This window comes from Sciurus carolinensis, chromosome 5 (genome assembly GCF_902686445.1).
Source record: "Sciurus carolinensis chromosome 5, mSciCar1.2, whole genome shotgun sequence".
Taxonomy (NCBI): Eukaryota; Metazoa; Chordata; class Mammalia; order Rodentia; family Sciuridae; genus Sciurus; species Sciurus carolinensis.
The window spans coordinates 100828627-100846611 of record NC_062217.1 but is presented as its reverse complement, the minus strand read 5'-3'; the positions used below and the strand labels follow the sequence as shown (position 1 = coordinate 100846611).

Sequence of the window (17985 nt, the reverse complement as noted above, 5' to 3'; positions counted from 1 at the left end):
GAAAATAAATTATTATAAAGTGAGAATATTCCACATTTGGCCCTGTCTACACACAGTTGGTTCCCTTTTTATTTCTCTGCCCTGTTGTGATCCAGTCAAGGGGGCCCATGTCAGAAGCTAAAGAGATGAGGCCAACCAATCTTGGACTACTAGTCTCCAAAATTGTGATGTAAATTCCTCTCTTTATAAGATTCAGGTATTCTGATATAGTGATGGAAAACAGATGAATACAATGGTCAAAGACTGAAAACCTTTCACCTAAGATCAGAAGTAAGGCAAGGATGTCCACTTTCACTATCTCTGTTCCAGCCAGAGCAGTTGGGGAAAAGGAAGAGAAAAAGACATTCGAATTGAGTTGAAGTAAAACTAGGATGCAGTTTAGTATATATATATATATATATATATATATAGTATATATATATATACTTATTATAGAACATAATTTTAAAAATTCATTAAAAACAAAGCTAATAAATTTTGCAAAGTTGCAAAATACAAAACACGCAAAAATCAGTTGTATTTTTATATACCAGTAATCAACAATCTGAAAAGGAAAATAAGAATAGAATTCCATTTGTAATAACATCCTATAGAATAAAATGCTTAAAAACAAACTAAGGAGAAAAGATTTATACACTAAAAATTACAAAACAATGCTAAAAAAATTAAAGAAAATTTATGTCATAGACTAAACCTTGCTCCCTTACAAATTCTTATGTTGAAGTCCTAAGCACCAATGCTTATGGTATTTGGAGATAGGCTATCATAGGAAATTAAAATAAGGTCATAAGTGTGAAGTCTCAATTCAAATGAACTGGTGTCCTTACAAGAGAGAGATGCAAACTTTTTTTTTTTTAGCCACATATGCTCAGAAAAAAGGCCATTTGAAAACACAGCAAGAGGATGGCTATCTAAAGGCCGAAAAAAGACCTTACCAGAAACCAAACATTTTGTCAACCTGATCATAAACTTCTAGACTTCATAAATGTGAGAAAATAAATTTCCACTGTAAAAGCTATCCAATCTGTAGTATTTTACTACGACAACACAAGCAGACTTTGAAACAACTTAAGAAAATAAAAGCACATCTATGTTAACCTATTGGAATACCAAGTATTAGATGACAAAAAATTCTGAAACAATCTACAGATTCAATGAAATCCTTATTAATAATCTCAATGGCCTTTGCAGCGGAAATGGAAAACTTGATCCTTAAATTCATATTCAATCATAAGGAGCCTTACACATTCAAAACAATATTAAAATTTCAGAACAAAGTTGGAGGATTCATACTTTCCCAATTAAAAACTACACAAAGTTATAGTAATCCAAATAACATGGTGGTGTATGGTCAGACACAATGAAATGGAACTGTAAGTCCAGAAATAAAACCATATATCTTACGGCCAACTGGTTTTTGCCAAGGGTACCAAGATCATTCATTGGGGGGAAAGAAAAGTATCTTTAACAAAAGGAGATGGGACAACTGTAATCCCACATATGGAAAAATGAAGTTGGCCCCTTACCTTACACCACATATAAAAATGAACTAAAAAATGGATCAAAGGCCTATGTATACAACTATGAAAGTTTTGTAAACATAAGGCTGAATCTTTATAACCTTGAATTTCACAATGGATTCTTACACATGACACCAAAAATACATACCAAAACAAGAACAACAACAACAACAACAAAAAACCCAAACAAAAACTAGACTTATTGGAAATGAAAACTTTTAACACATTAATGGATACCATCAGAATGAAAAGCCAAGTCGTGGAATGGGAGAAAATATAAATCATATGTCTCATGAAGGCTTATACATCAAGTATATAAAGAACTTCTAAAACAATACAAAAAAGACAAGTCAATTAAAGTAAAAGCAAAAGGGCTTAAATACACATTTCTCCAAAGAATATATAAAAACTGCCAATAAGCACATGAAAAGATGCTTGACATCTGTTATGGTTTGGATCTAGAATGTCTCCCAAAAGCTCATGTGTTGAAAGCATGGTCCCCAATGCCCTTCAGAGATAGAACTTTGAGGCAATGACTAGATCATGAGGCTTAGACCTCATTCACTTGGATTAATCCACTGATAGCTGAATGGACTACTGGGAGGCGGAACCTAGTGAGAGGAACTAGGTCACTGGGGACATGTCCTGGAAGGGTTTATCTTCTTTCCAGTACCATCCTTGCTCTCTCTGCTTCCCTGCTGCCATGAGCTGAACAGATTTCCTCTGCCATGCCCTTCTGCCTCACCTCAGATACAGAGCAATGTAGTCTACCAACCATAGAATGAATCCTCTGAAACTGTGAGGTCAAAATAAACCTTTTCATCTCTAAGTTGTTCTTGCCCAGTATTTTGTGCACAGTGACAAAAAAGCTGACTAACCACATCATTAACTAGTAAAATGCAAACCGAAACCAGAAAGAAACAATACTTCATTATCCATTATGGAGGCTAGATTCAAAAAGCCAGATAATAAGTATTGGCAAGGTTGTGGAAAAGTTGGAACCTTTATATACTGCTGCTGGAAATGTAAAATGATATAACTGCTTTGGAAAACAGTTGGATGGTTCCTCAAAAAAAAAAAAAAAAAAAAAATCAATCACAGAATTCCCAATGATCCAGCAATTCCGTTTCTAAGGCATATATATACCCAGAAGAACTATAATCAGATATTCAAACAAATACCTGCACATCAACAGTCATAGCAGCGCTACCCTAACAGCTCAAAGGTAGAAATAATCCAAATCTCCACCAATGGATGAATAGATAAGTGAAATGTGATATATATAAAATATTATTCAGTCACAGAAAGGAATAAAGTACTGATATATGCTAAACATGGACTAATCTTAAAAACAGTATGCTAAATGAAAGATAACAGGTAAATCCACAGACACAGAAAGTGAATCAGTATGAGGGTGGAGGCTAGAAAGTAATTTCAAGTGACTGCTTAAGGGATACACAGTTTTCTTTTGGAGTAATAAAAATGTTTTAGTTCTGATACAGGTGGTTTTTATACAACACTGGGAATGGCTTAAATGTCACTGAACTGTACACTTTAAAATGGTTAATTTTGTTATGTGAATTTCAGCTCAATGATTTAATAAAGATACATGGTGATAGTTTTTCTACTAACCCGATGAATAATTCCAGCAGAATGAAGGTGCTTGATTCCACACAGCATCTGATAGAGAAGGTAGGACATTCTTTCATGATCTAGTTCCATCTGAATCACTTGGCAAAGATTTGCATCCATGAGCTCCATGACTATGTAACTTCATGGGTGGAAAAAGATGACAGCTAAAGTGTACAGCAACAATCTAAGAATAATGTACTAACAAAGTTTTGAACTAACAAAAGTTTTAATTATCATACTTACACATCTTGAAATTCTTCTAGGGATTTCTGTGGTGTGAAAACATTCAAAAGTCCAATTATCTGTGGTAAAAACAGAGAAAAATTAGAAACTACTTTGTACTTCATTTGGGAACTACAAATACAGTTTTAAAAAAATACACCATCAGTTTAAAGTCTTTCAAATTTTTGTTCTAAGTTCAAGAAATCTCATATTAAAGTTTTTATGGCCAGGAATTAGAGAAGAGGAAGGAAAGCACAGAAGATCTTTAGGACAGTGAAAATTATTCTGGAAGATAATAAGAAAGTAGATACATATCATTATATGTTTATTCAAACCCATAAATATACTAAACCAAGAGTGAACTCCAGGGGTTAGGGATGTAGCTCAGTGGTACAGTGCTTTCCTAGCCAGCCTGAGGCCCTGGGTTTATTTCCGGCACCACAAAATACAAACAAAAAAAAACCATATGAAAACCCTAATGTAAACTACAGACTGGGTAATAAATAATATATTAATGTAGGCTCATTAATTATAACAAAAGTACCAGTTTGATGGAGGATGCTGATTTAGGGGAATGCTATCATGTGTAGGAGACCTACACATATCCACACTACAACACTACCACAGCCCTCATCATGAAACTGAGTCCACAGTCTTTTTAAAAGAGGCACAAGCAGCATTATCCAAGGGTAGAAGGCCACCAGCAAAACTTTGATGATCAACATGTCTGGCTCACACCTGGAAACAGAATGGCTACCACAAATTACCTTCCTGTCAATGACTAACTTTAACTCTATCTGGCCCTTTTATGACACTTCTCCTCTCTCTCAGGGACCCTTTTCTACAACAATCCTATGTTCATTCCATCTTTAAGAGTTGGCCTAAGTCTACTCTTTCCCAAAGTCTTCCCCATTCATTAAGGATCACAGAGATTTCTCTATTGAGATTTTGGAACTTATTGACCATCCACCATCATTTGACAGTTAAATTACTCCTGCTTTGTGATGTTTGATATTTAACTTTATTTGTTTTGCCTTCAAACACATACTTCCCAAATAAGGAGGTTTAATGTCCATGCATTTCCCCACTTGGAGATAAACCTATAACTCCAGTACAATGTGGTAAATTGTATTATTTGCCATCAGAAAGTTCTGAGCTTATTATATTATATAAATTCCTTTGGACAATCACCACAAAATGTGTCCAGTGAGGTACTTTCAGTTTAGTGCTTCATAAAACTGTCCCTTGCACAAGTTCCTCTTAGTTTATTTCCTCTCCAGCTTGGAGTGATCATTCCACTAAAATAATCATAAATCAGTGTGCTTAATGTAATTTTTAAAAGTGTAATTGTTTATCCTCAAAACGAGTAAAAGTTATACATTTAAGTCTTATAATCATTAGGAAATATAGTTAGAAATGTTTTCCTAATTCCCTTTAAATATTTTCAAAAAAAATCTCTGCTAAAGTACTTTATAATCACTGAGCTACCCTCGACATAACATGGTCAGTAAATACAGACATCACTAAAACGGTGTGAGTGGTGAGGCAAGAAGTGATCTGCATTTTTCTATCCCATACATTTAAGTGTCAAATTAAAATTTGAAAAATTTCATCTCTGTGCTAAGGCTACTAGTTTCTGAAATGTCAGCTTTATAAAGGATAAACAGCAAAATAAGAAAACTTGAATAACATTCTTCCAAATTTCAGAAGTCATTTTTCTTTTGATATCACTTAATAAAGTTGAATAAAAATTCAGTGCACATATATTCCCTTTAAACGATGTTTCAATCCAGAATTAATAATTTAAAATCTCTAATGTATAAAAAGTCTTTGATATTCATGTAATCATGAATAAATCTTGATTTCATCTACACTTAAGAAATCTAAAATATTCACTTACATTTTTGTGATTAACACATTTCATAAGAACTAGCTCTCTGTAGGCCCGCTTAGCATGAGTTTGATTCTGAAATGGTCGGCTTAGCTTCTTGATTGCAACATTTCTTTCAAGAATGGCATCATAAGCTGCACTGTAATAAGAAATTCAAAAACAAAAAAGTAAAAAATCTGTAAAACTGAATTTATGAAACTCTCATGCAGATTCCTCATTTCCTCCAAAGATAAGTGGAACTGTATCACTCTCCAGTGTATAATACTCAACATATGTTTTCTATTATGACAGCATACTCCAAAGAGAACAACAATCATTTCTTAAAATAATAATTGATTCAAAGAGACAATGGTTTGAAAAGATAGACGCCCTGCTGATTCATTGTGTGTCCTCCAAGATACACCTAGCACAGAGTTGGAACTATAAATACACAAATGCTTTATAGATATTTAGGTTTGCTAAGATAGCTTAAAGCCTGAAGGAATCCTTCACTCTGCTACCAGATCAAAGAAAGGCAGGATAAACATGTAATCATGAATTCTACTCAAAATATTTGCTGAAAAATTCTACATAAACCCATTATTTTCATCCTTTTAGCAAAAGATGAATAAAGAAAGAAGGAACATATAGAAGCATGTATGTAAGAGTATAATTTTTAAAAAAGGAAAATCTTAAAATTTTGTTTTGGAGGAGAAACTAAAACATCAAGATATTTATAAATATAAATGCTAAATTTGAAAATATCAGAAGCTGCTTCATAACTGGGACATATGTATCACAAGATATTCATTACTCTTTATTTCTTCCTCTACCCCATGATGCTGAACATATGGCATCGTTTGTATATGATAGGTTTGAGAATATGTAGCGCAAGTAAGGTAACCTATCTTTACATTATTGAATTTAATGAGTGAAAGATCTTCAAAAATGTGGATTCATCTCCACTTATAGAGGATCAGCAGTTAAATAACTGGTTCAAGGTTAGTCAAAAAGTTAAAAACAAAGTTGAGGTTGAGTTTGATCCTCAGCACCAGACAAAAATAAATAAATTAAATAAAGGTATTTTTTGTTAACCTATAACTTAAAAAAAATATGTATATATTATATATATATGTATATATATATATAAAGACATGAGGCTGTGCATTTCATACTGTACCACTTAACATATTATAAAAGTCTACTCCTATTTATATGATATTTGCAAAATCAGTTCACTACTGATGTTTTTTCACCTCATTAAGACTTTGTAGCTATCTCTTCATATCTATTTGATATTTGTTATAGAATTATATGGATTAAGACACTGTACTACATAAATGAATATATCTTTACATTCTATATATACTATATTGCATTCAAACATCCATATCATATAAACATAAATCAAAATAAATGTAAATACAATACTTACTTTAAAAGTACCATATTTACAGATATGTGTTCCCCAAATTAAAAAATAATACAATAGCAGGGATCATGTAAAATTGTTAGAAAACATCTTTAAATCATACAGATTTTATTTTTAAATTCATTACTATTAATTTTCTATCTGCCAAATCAAAGGAATATTTCAAACTAAAAAAGTCTGAAGTATCTTAGTGGAGTCCTCTATTTTATAACCAAGGAAATTAGATTTTTAATTGTTGATTCTTCTGTGCACAAATCAGAAACACCTAGGAATTCAGAGGCTCCAATCCATATCCATGAACCTTACTATTAATGTTTTATCAAATTAGGTTCTTTAGTTGATTCTGACAGTAACGCAATGAGTTTTGAAATTTTTGTATTTAATATCTATTTCATAATATTATTTTATAAAATTATTACTTTAAGTGAAAATTTGAAGACATTTATTCCTTAGGATAGGGTGGCTAAAGGGACTTAAGGTCCTTTCCAAAGCATTTTAAATTCTGATAAACAAATTTCAAAGTGCACTTACCTAAGTGAAAGAACATAACATTAAACATTATTAAATATTTTTCTGAATTATACAGCATAATGCTCAACAATAACTCTGTAATTAGGTGAGAAAACAGGCTTAAAACTGTTAATTTGCAAGAGTCACAAAACAAGTAAATCAAAGACCTAGAATCTGAACCAAGAGCTGACTTTTGAATTCTAATACTGACTGTATTTTTTTGAAATTTAATTTGTGATTGGTTAAATGGGTCAATGTCAGTTGATTTAAAAGACAGCCAGTCAATACTGTTCATAAAATGATCCCAATTTCTATAATTTTTGATATCACAAATTACTTCAAGAATAAAAAGAAGGTATCTTCATTACACAAATTTGCTCGATTTAAATTTTCACCATAATTACTCTGAATTTTGTTTAAAAAGAAAATGATTTATAGGTAAACCATCCTTCCTCTTCTAAGAGGTAAAAAAAAAAATCCTTAGTGTTTATACATGCTTTTACCTTTTCTACATATTTATGCATCCCTAAATACATGGCACTGTTTTGCATACATTAAAGTATTGATAAATGGTACAAATATATATATTCTACATCTTGCTTTTAAACTCAACTCTACATTTCTTATATTATATTCATTTACATATACAGCTAGAGTTCATTTTTAAATGTTGTAAAGTACTGTATGACTATATCACAATTTTTAATTCTCCTATTGATAGACTTGATACTGTTTTCAATTTTTGCTATTATAAATGATGCTGCAAAGAACAGATTTATGAATGTCTCTCTGTGTACATGTGCAAGAGCTTTTCAAAGAACCTGGCAGAAATGCTGGATCATAAAAACTTCTGATTTTTAAAATGGATTTGGTTCATGACGAAATAACAAAGATATAACTATACTTCAGTGTGGGTTAGAATTCCCCGTAATGCCAGATTATGCTAACTTAGTGGTTTTGAATTATCAGCAGAACTATTCCAAGGAGTGTTTTGAACATTTCAGTTCATAAGAAATTATGCTGATCTGTAAAGCCTGGGTCTTTTGTAGAAATTAGCTTGTAAATCTATTTTAAAGATATATATGAGTTTTGAAACATGTACAGTGAGGTATTAGATGTCTTCATTTCCCAGTATAAAATAAGATTTCTGGAATTCCAGAGTTTCATTTTGGTGTGAGAGTGATGATTAAGCTAGGGTTCTTATTAAATAATTAGCTAGGGGAATAGATGTATACAAGGAATTAACCAACATGCCACTTATCCTTTTCTGATACAACTATCTGTTTCTATATGGCTTATAAATAAGTATTTAATCATAGTTTATAATTAAAGACAGTAACTCATTTGAGGCAAGTTAATTATTTACCAAGGTCTCTGTATTACAAGAGGAGAAAAGGTAACCATTAATGATTCTTTTGATTAATTTTTGGAAGTAAAACTTACCATACTATTCCTTGAGCTCCAGAGCCTATAGGTTTTAAATTCTGGTATCGTTTCAGAACTGTGAATGTAGAATCTCCAATTTCTACACTATAAAAATTGTTGTCCCGCTTGCTTCTGCTCATGATGGCAAGAAATTAATTTAATGGCTTCATCCAAAAGTTCACCAAGAGGCTACAAAATGAAACAAAATGCGATCTTAACAAAATGAACTTGTTTAATCTCAAAATTCCAACTCTACTTTATATTGACTGATATTAACAAAACTGTTATGTAATGTTCAAAGTGTTGCTTCCTTAGAAAAAACACTAGAAAAAAATACCACAGGGTCTTGGTTAGCATATGCTATACTTAAAAATGACTTAGTTTTTTTTAAAAAAAAAACTTATTAGCATGAACAGTTTCTCTAGAACTCACTGATATAAAGACACACTTAACTAACAAAAGAAAATAAATGATTATAATTAAACTTGTTCTAAAAGTCATTTTCAAGCTGGGGCAAGGTGGTGTAGGCCTGTAATCCCAGCAACCTGGTAGGCAAGGTTCTCAAGTTCAAAGCCAGCCTCAGTAATATAATGAGGTCCTAAGTAACTTAGCAAGGCCCTGTCTCAAAATAAAAAATAAAAATGGCTGGGAATGTGGCTCAGTGTTTAAGCACCCCTGGGCTCAGTCCCTGGAACCAATAAATAAATAAAAAACACCTTCATAGCTTAAAATTTAATAATGTTTAAGTATTAGAGTACTGAAATAGTTTTTGTGAAAAATCAATAAACTTTCATTTAAAAAAGTAATTAACCATCTCATTTAGTGCAAAGTGGAAATCCAGGCTAGTTTATTTAGCACATGTGGTACCTGCCTAATAAACAGGTTGCTTTCACTATGACAGATCCTCGGAACCCCAACAGCTACATCCTGGTGTAACGTACAAGCTGAGGCTATAATGTTGAAAAGATGAGAAGCAGGGTAGAAAATGTAAGATCAAGAAGAAAGGGAGATATATTTAGTGTATTAGTATACAGACAATTATGTTCTAACTTGTCTGGAGGATCAAAAATACCATTTAAGTTCTGACAACAGTTATTTACCACCTATAAAATTAAAAGTCAGGGTAATCTTTTTCCACTCAATTGTATACACTGGAATTGACAAACTAGTATCTCTCCACTACTAGATAAAAGTAGTTTATTCCAAATTGTGCGTGCTGGGTGTAGTGGCACATGTGTGAAGTCACAGAACCAAGTGAGGATCACTTGAGTCCAGGGAGAAGAGGATAAAAATAAAAGCAATATGCACACAAGACAATTCTTACCTACTACCCAACATCCCAATAAATCAAGAAACCAGGTAGGTCCAAAGAATTATTTGTGTAGTGGGGGCGGTTTGTAAGACAATGCTAACAACAACAAAAATATGATCAAAGGACACAGCATGGATGCTGTTTTCTGATTAGAGTTTAAATTTCTTAAGCCTGATTGCTGGAATGCTAGTCTTCTCTTGAACATTAGAATTAGGAAAGAAAGGTGTATTCTCTGGGGTTTCATAGGAGTTGACTTACTGTTATCAAAGCAGGCAACAAAAGTCTGTACTTTGTAGTTTCTCAACTTGCTAGGAATCAAAGAAATTAAGTAGATTCAGGAGCACACCCCAGGGCATTTTTCCCTGTTTTCTTCTAAAACAGTAACAGCAAGGTAGGGCACTTCTCTTTATTCCCAGAATGGGATGACACAGCAAGAGGGTGGAGATCCATGGTGCCAGATCCCCATTTACTTGTGAAAATGCCCACAGGAAGTCTGAACAAAGTCACAGCTGGACACTGGTAGTACTCAACTCCCCAGAAGTAATGCAGTAAGGTTAAGTAAAAGACTCATCCAGTGGTGCCCTTGGCAGAAGCCATGGATGCCCCTCCTAGAGAACTCTCTACTCACTTTATACTCAGTCCTGCAATATTTATAAGAAACCTAACTCAAGCACTAAGAACACAATAGTAATCAACATCTAGCTCCTCCTAGGATTTGTAGTTAGGACAAAAAAAGAGAACTTAAGCTGCTTATTACCTGATTATAACTAAACTTGGAATAAGGGCAACCTAGGGGCAGGATACCACAGAAGACTATTCTAGTCTGGGCTCTGGACAAATGAATCCCTCTGACAATATGATATTTAAACCAGATCTGAACAATGTGAGACAAGGAACCTTTCTAGGCAAAAGACATAACACATGCAAAGGCTCTAAAAACTCACCAACTCTAACTGTACAATGTAATGAGTTGTGATAACTACATACAACACTGTAACCACCAAAATCATGATACAGAACATTCCCATCATCTTAAAATGTTCTCTGTATAGTCTGGAGGAGGGGGGCAGGGAAAACCAGGACATTTCTAACTCAGGTCAATATTACCCTGCTATAAAGGAAAACTAAAGACTAATATTTCCCATAAAAATTCTTCACTGGAATTTTAGCTGGCTCAATCGGTATGTAAAAAGGATACTACTATACTTAATGGCCAATGGGAATCATTCCAGGAATGCAAGATTGATTTAATATTTGAAAAACAGTGATGATCATCAATCATATGATCCAACTAAGAAAGAAAAGCTATATGATTATCTTAATAGATTCAGAAAAATTATTTGATAGTTCAATACCCATTAGTGATAAAAACTCTTAGTAAACTAGGACTTGAAGGGAACTTTCTCAAACTGTTAAAAAATAGTAAGTATAATCCTATGGGATGCTTAGCAGTGAAAGACTGAATTCTTTCTCCCTTAGATCAGAAACAATGGAATGATGATTTACTTTCATCATTTCTATTCGTCATTATATTGAAATTATATCTAGTATAGTGGAATAAGAAAAAAGAATGCAAATATATCCAAATCAGAAATGAAGAAATAAAACTACTTGTGAATGTAGAAAAATCTCAAAAGAATTCACAAAATGTGGGGCAACTACAATGAATATCTGAGGTGGGTAACAGAATTGTGATAGGAAAAATTAATCGTATTTCTATACACTCACAATTACAAATGTAAATAAAGTAAAAATGTTTATGTTAACATGGTCTCCAGGTCTCAGGCCTCTGGACTCAGATGGAACTATACCATCAGTTCTCCTGGATCTCCAGCTTGCCAAGTACCGATACGAGAACTTGTCAGCCTCTATGATGGTGTGAGTCAATTCTTATAAGTCTTTCCAGGGCTCCTCACTTCTTGGCCAACATGACTAGATTATCTAAAATAGCACCCTTTAATTACACTCTTTCTCCTTACCCTAATTCCATTTTATTTCATAGCACTTATCACTACTAACATCCATTACATACTAATTAATATCTGCCCCACTCAAACATTTAGTTCCATCAAAACACAAACTTTATTCTGTTCAAGAAAAAATCACCAGAGTTAAATAATACCAGGCAACTAGTAGGCATTAAAATAGGTGTCAAATGAATCAATGAACAATGAATGAATAAACTGTAACTTCAAGTATGCTTAATCTCTATTACTGCTGTTTATGCAGTTTCCATAGTAGGCTATTTCATATGTTGTGGCTTTGGGCCAGAGGACTGCCCTGGTCTAACAAGTTATGGCAGGAATTACATGCTACTGAACCCATCTGTGCTAAGAAATGGCTATCACTGCTATCCTTTAAAAGGACAGCACTGCATATAGTGATGCTATGGGTTTAGATGTGCGGTTTCCCCCAAAGGCTCATGTGGGATAAAATGGCAAGAATTTTCAGAGGCAAAATGATTGAATTACGAGAGCTATAACCTAATCTTTGGATTAGTACCCTGACATGTATTAACTAGGCAGTAAGTACAAATATGCAGGGTGTGGCTGGGGGAAGTGTGCCTTTGGGGTTTATATTTTGTCCCTGTTGAGAGGAACTTATTCTCTCTACTTTTTGGTCACCATGTATTGAGCTGCTTTACTGTCATACCCTTCCACCATGATGTTCTGCTTCACCTCAGACCCAGAGCTATGGAGTCAGCCAACTAAGAACTGAACCTCTGAAACTGTGAGCCAAAATAAACTTTTCCTCCTCTAAATTGTCCTTGTCAGGTATTTCAGTCACAGCAACAAAAAACTGACTAAAGTAGTGGACACTATAAGGTCAAGCCTAACTGATGTAGTTTAACTAGTCTTACAACATACTAGGTTTCTTGGCCTCATACCTAAACCAAGACATGGTTTCAGTGAAAGTATAATAAGTTTATATTCAACATCATTCCTCTGCTTACCACAATAAGGCCTCCAGATCAGATCTTAGCCAACACTTGGTAAATGCATCTATTTCAGTTCTATGTATTTTTCAATTATATTTAAAGTATGGGAAATATTTATTCTAGGGAATCTCCTCTTCCTCCTTTCCAAAACATAAGGTGTGGCTGACTAGCCGTTTTTGTCTCTCACAAGATATGCTTTTCTTCCTTCCCTAGAAGGCTGACTACTGGGTAATGTAAAAACAGTGCCCAATCTTGGGCTTTATGGTTCATCCTCTACAGCAAGGTAGTACAACCATATAAAGCCAGCCTAGGTCTAAACATAGTAGAGGGCTCAGAGTGAGACTACTTCAGAATGCTTCCCTTACTGTTGTCACTGAGAAAGTAGAATCTTATTTCCATCCTCTAAGAACTAAGAAAACAGAAACCCAAAATAAGAAAACCAGAATTTTATTATTAAAAGAAAGCTATTTTATAATCTCATAGATGAGATTATCCAAGGAACATAAGATAATCACATGAATGTGAGTTTATCTTCTTAAAACCAAAGGGAATGTGTGAGAACAGAAAAGAACACTAGAAAGGGAATGTTTGGTAAGTATCCATTTATAGATTTGTGCTGCTACTTTCTTTATTGTATTTTCATTGCTTTCCTTTTGATTTACTTGGATACTTTTATTACATTTAAGGAGATTTGGCATTGACTTCTTTGAACTAGAATGGGAAAAAAGGAAGTAGTCTGCCCCTTTAGGTTTGTGATTGCAGTTGACAATGTGAAGATTCCATTAAGAGTAAAAATGGATTATTTATTTTATTATTTATTATTTTATAATCCAATTTTTGGGTATGTGAAGGTTTAAAATGCTTTATGAGTACCTTGTAAAATAGAATATTCTTAGATATTAGGTTACAGGTTTTTATTTTTATTCAATTGAATATTATTGAGAAAATTAGCATTGCTTTTTTAACATATAACAATAATCTAGATAGAGTTGAGCAACCTGGATCTAACTGCCTAATACTTTGAGATTAATCTATTAACTCCATCTAGATTATTGTTATATGTTTAAAAAGCAATGCTAAAATTTCTCAATAACATTCAACTGAATAAAAACATGTAACCTAATATCTAAGAATATTCTATTTTACAAGGTACTCATAAAGAATTTTAATTTTAAATCTAAGAAAAATTAATACTCAATTTCTTTAAAATTGAATGAGTTTTTACACAGGAAAGAATGCCAAGCTTTAAAGGCACTTTTGTAGAAAGGAACAAATGGGGTTAAACCTTCACATATCAAAAAAATTGGTCACACAAAATAACTTATTTCTGGAGATAGATTCTAATGTCTGACATTTTCCAAAAATATCATTTGCCAAATATTTTGCTAACAGTATTCTCAGGGCTCATAAGAAAATACTGATCACATTCAACCATTACCAGAGAGATTTCCTAAAACCACAAATAAAATAACAAATGAGAAGTATCTCTGATGCATCTTATGGAGAACTTTGTTCATATTAGTTAACTGTACATGTAATTGCCACTAGTTATCTTACCAGCAATGTCATTATGATCAGAATTTCTAAAAAGTGCTACATAGGTATTAGAAGGAAATGATTCCATGACAAATAGCTTTCTGCAATTAAATGTGCCTGCTCTCAGCAGAAAAAAGAATCGCCCACATTTTGAAGTAAATTACAACATGTTTCAGATTTATAACTGGTCATTCTGAAATACAGGCCATACCTTTGCTTGAAACTGGCATCTGAAATGGCGGTAGTCTTGTGACTCTGAGACCTTAACCTATGGGATCTGCAGCTATCTTCAGGTAGACAGTGTTAGAATTGAATAAGAGAACACACACCCAGCTGATGTTCGCTGGAGAATCTGCTCCAGAATTGACTTGTTATGAGGAGAAATGTACATACATTTTGGCAACCAGAGTGTACAGAATTATTCTATTTTGTGATAGTATAGAAAAAACACTTTGGTTTTTGCCCTACACCCTCCTCAGATATACCTAAAGGGACTCCAATAAACTTAAACCACAACTGTGAAAAAAAATCCTTGAAAAACAATATCAATAACCTAATGCCACAAGTCACATACACATGCAAAAGGGTAGCAGGAAACACAGCATACACAAACTACTCAGTACAAGAACAAACGGTCCCAACAGCACTCAAAAGGCCCCAACAGTATTATACCCTACGTAATAATCAATAACTATGATATTTCTGAGGCATTAAAAAATTAAATGACCAGATTATTCCATTTCAGAAATCCAGAACAGAGCTAATAATTTTTTTATAAAGAAGTTATTAAGAGTTATTCTTAAAATATTAGTAAACTGAGAAGATAAAAAGAAATCACATATAATATGTATCATCACTGGCAATAAACATACTGACAAGTCAAAATTACTCTTCAAACCTTGAAAATTTCCTTTTCAAACCTTGAAAATTTCCTTTTCATGCTCTTTTAATCTTCTTAGCCCACGGGAGAGTCACTCCCGCATCACCAAATACTGTGACCTGAGTTTCTTTGCAAATTGTTCAAACCTTGAAAGTAATTTTTCTCTACTTTTTATGTCCATTCCTTCAATGGACATAAGAGAACTAATCCTTATACCACTTGATAAATTCACAGCTTCAAATATGATCTCCCAGTTTTAATTCCAGCCTTAGCCTAGCCCATATTATTTTTTTCATAAACTGTATCATAAAACGGTACTCTTTTTTTAAAAAATATTTTGACATACTTACACAAACATGGAGTATACCTTATTCTTATTAGGATCCCAGTTTTGTGGCTGTACATGATGTGGAGATTTGCATATGTACATAGGAAAGTTGTGTCAGATTCATTCTCCTGTCTTCCTATTCCTATCCTCCCTCCCTTCCCTTCATTCCCCTTTGTCTAATACACTGAACTTCTATTCTCCCTGACTCCTTCTTGTGTGTTAGCATCCACTTATCAGAGAGAACATTTGTTTTTCCTTGACCTTTGGATTTTTGGGATAGTCTTATTTCACTAAGCATGATATAGTCTCCAGATCCATCCATTTATCAGCAAATGTCACAGTCACTTTTTTATGGTTGGATAATATCCCATCATGTATATATACCACATTTTCTTTATTCATTCATCTGATGAATGGCACCAAGGTATAACTTCCTTATTGTGAACTGAGCTGCTATAAATTTTGATCTGGCTGTGTCACTATAGTAGGCTGATTTTAAATCCTCTGGATATATATGGAGGACTGGGATAACCAGTTCAAATGGTGGGTTCATTCTTTGTTTTTAGAGGAATCAGCTTTCCAGAGTGGTTGCACCAATAAGCAGTCCCACAGTGTATGAGGGTACCCTTTTCCCCACATCTTCATCAACATTTATTGTTATTTGTACTCTTGATAATTCCCATTCTGACTGAATGAAATGAAACCACAGTGTAGTGTTAATTTGCATTTCTCTAATTGCTAGAGACATTAAGCAATTTTCATATATTTGTTGACAATTTGTATTTCTTCTGTGAAGTGTCTGTTTAGTTGCTTTGCCCATTTATTAACTGCATTATTTGTTTTTTCGGTGTTAAGTTTCTTGAGTTCTTTACGTATCCTGGACATTAATGTTCTATCTGAAGTACAGGTGGCAAGGATTTTCTCCCATTCTGTAGGTTCTCTTCATGCTTTAGTTTGTTTCCTTTGCTGTGACATAGCTGTTTAGTTTGATACCACCCCATTTATTGATTCTCAATTTTACTTCTTGAGCTTTAGGAGTCTTGTTAAGGAAGTTGGTTCCTAAGCTAACATGATGGAGGGTTAGGCCTACATTTTCTTCCAGCAGGCATAGGGTTTCTGGTCTAATGCCTAGGTCTTATACACTTTTGAGTTTTATGCTGGGTGAGAGAAAGGGGTTTAATTTCATTCTATTATATATGGATTTCCATTTCTCCCAGCCCCATTTGTTAAAGAGGCTAGCTTTTCTCCGATGTATATTTGTGGAGCATTTGCTAGTATTAGATAACTCTATTTATATGTGCGTTTGTCTCTATGTCTTTCATTCTGTTTCACTGGTTTTCGTGTCTATTTTGGTGCTTATATCAGGTCATTTTTGTTACAATTGCTCTGTAGTATAGTTTAAGGTCTGGTGTTGTGATGCCTCTTACTTTGATTTTCTCACTAAGCACTGCTTTGGCTATTCTGGGCCTCTTATTTTTCCAAGTGAATTTCATGGCCTTTTTTTTTTTTTCTATTTCTAAGGAGAACATACTTGGAATTTTGATGGGAATTGCACTGAATTTGTATAGCACTTTTGGTAGTATGACCATTTTGACAATAGTGATTCTGCCTATCCAAGAGCATGGGAGATTTTTCTATCGTCTAAGATATTCAATTTCTTCCTTCAGTGTTCTGTTGTTTCCATTGTAGAGGTCTTTCACATCTTCCATTAGATTCAATCCTAAGTATTTTATTTTATTTTGAGGCTATTTTGAGTGGGATCATCTTTCAGCTGATTCATCATTGGTATATAAGAACACAATTGATTTATGTGTGTTAATTTTATATCCTATTTTGCTAAATTCGTTTACAAGTTCTGCAAGTCTTCTGGTGGAGTTTTTTGGGTCTTCTAAACATAGGATCATGTCATAGGCAAAGAGAAATAGTTTGAGCTCTTATTTTCCTATTCGTGTTCTTTTAATTTCTTTCTTTTGCTTAATTGCTCTGGCTAGAGTTCCAAGGAATCTGTTGAATAGAAGTGGTAAAATAGGGCATCCCTGTCTTCTTCCAGTATTTAGAGAGAATGCTTTCAGTGTTTCTCTAATTAGAATGATGTTGGCCTTGGGTTTAACATATATAGCTTTTACAATGTTAAGGTATATTTCTACTATTCCTAGTATCTCTAGTGTTTTGAACACATATAGATGCTGTATTTTGCCAGATGCTTTTTCTGCATCTACCGAGATAATCATGATTCTTATCTTTAAGTCTATTGATGTGATGTATTATGTTCATTGATTTCTGTATGTTGAACCAACCTTGCATGCCTGGGATGAACCCCACTTGATCATGGTGCACTATCTTTTAAATATGTTTTTGTATGCAATTTGCCAGGATTTCA

General features: G+C 33.5%; 1 protein-coding gene across 5 annotated transcripts in view; it reads right to left on the bottom strand.

The window, feature by feature from the left end:
- The window catches only part of Mapk8 (mitogen-activated protein kinase 8), a 121315-nt gene that overhangs the window by 29699 nt on the left and 73631 nt on the right, over positions 1-17985 (bottom strand). For all 5 annotated transcript variants that reach the window (XM_047552744.1, XM_047552745.1, XM_047552743.1 and 2 more), the window contains 4 exons: positions 8630-8800; positions 5275-5404; positions 3396-3454; positions 3153-3291 (listed from right to left, as the gene is read on the bottom strand). In XM_047552744.1, coding sequence (XP_047408700.1) covers positions 3153-3291; positions 3396-3454; positions 5275-5404; positions 8630-8751 — 450 coding nt within the window. In that variant the 5' untranslated portion in view covers positions 8752-8800. The remainder of the gene's footprint in view (positions 1-3152; positions 3292-3395; positions 3455-5274; positions 5405-8629; positions 8801-17985) is intronic.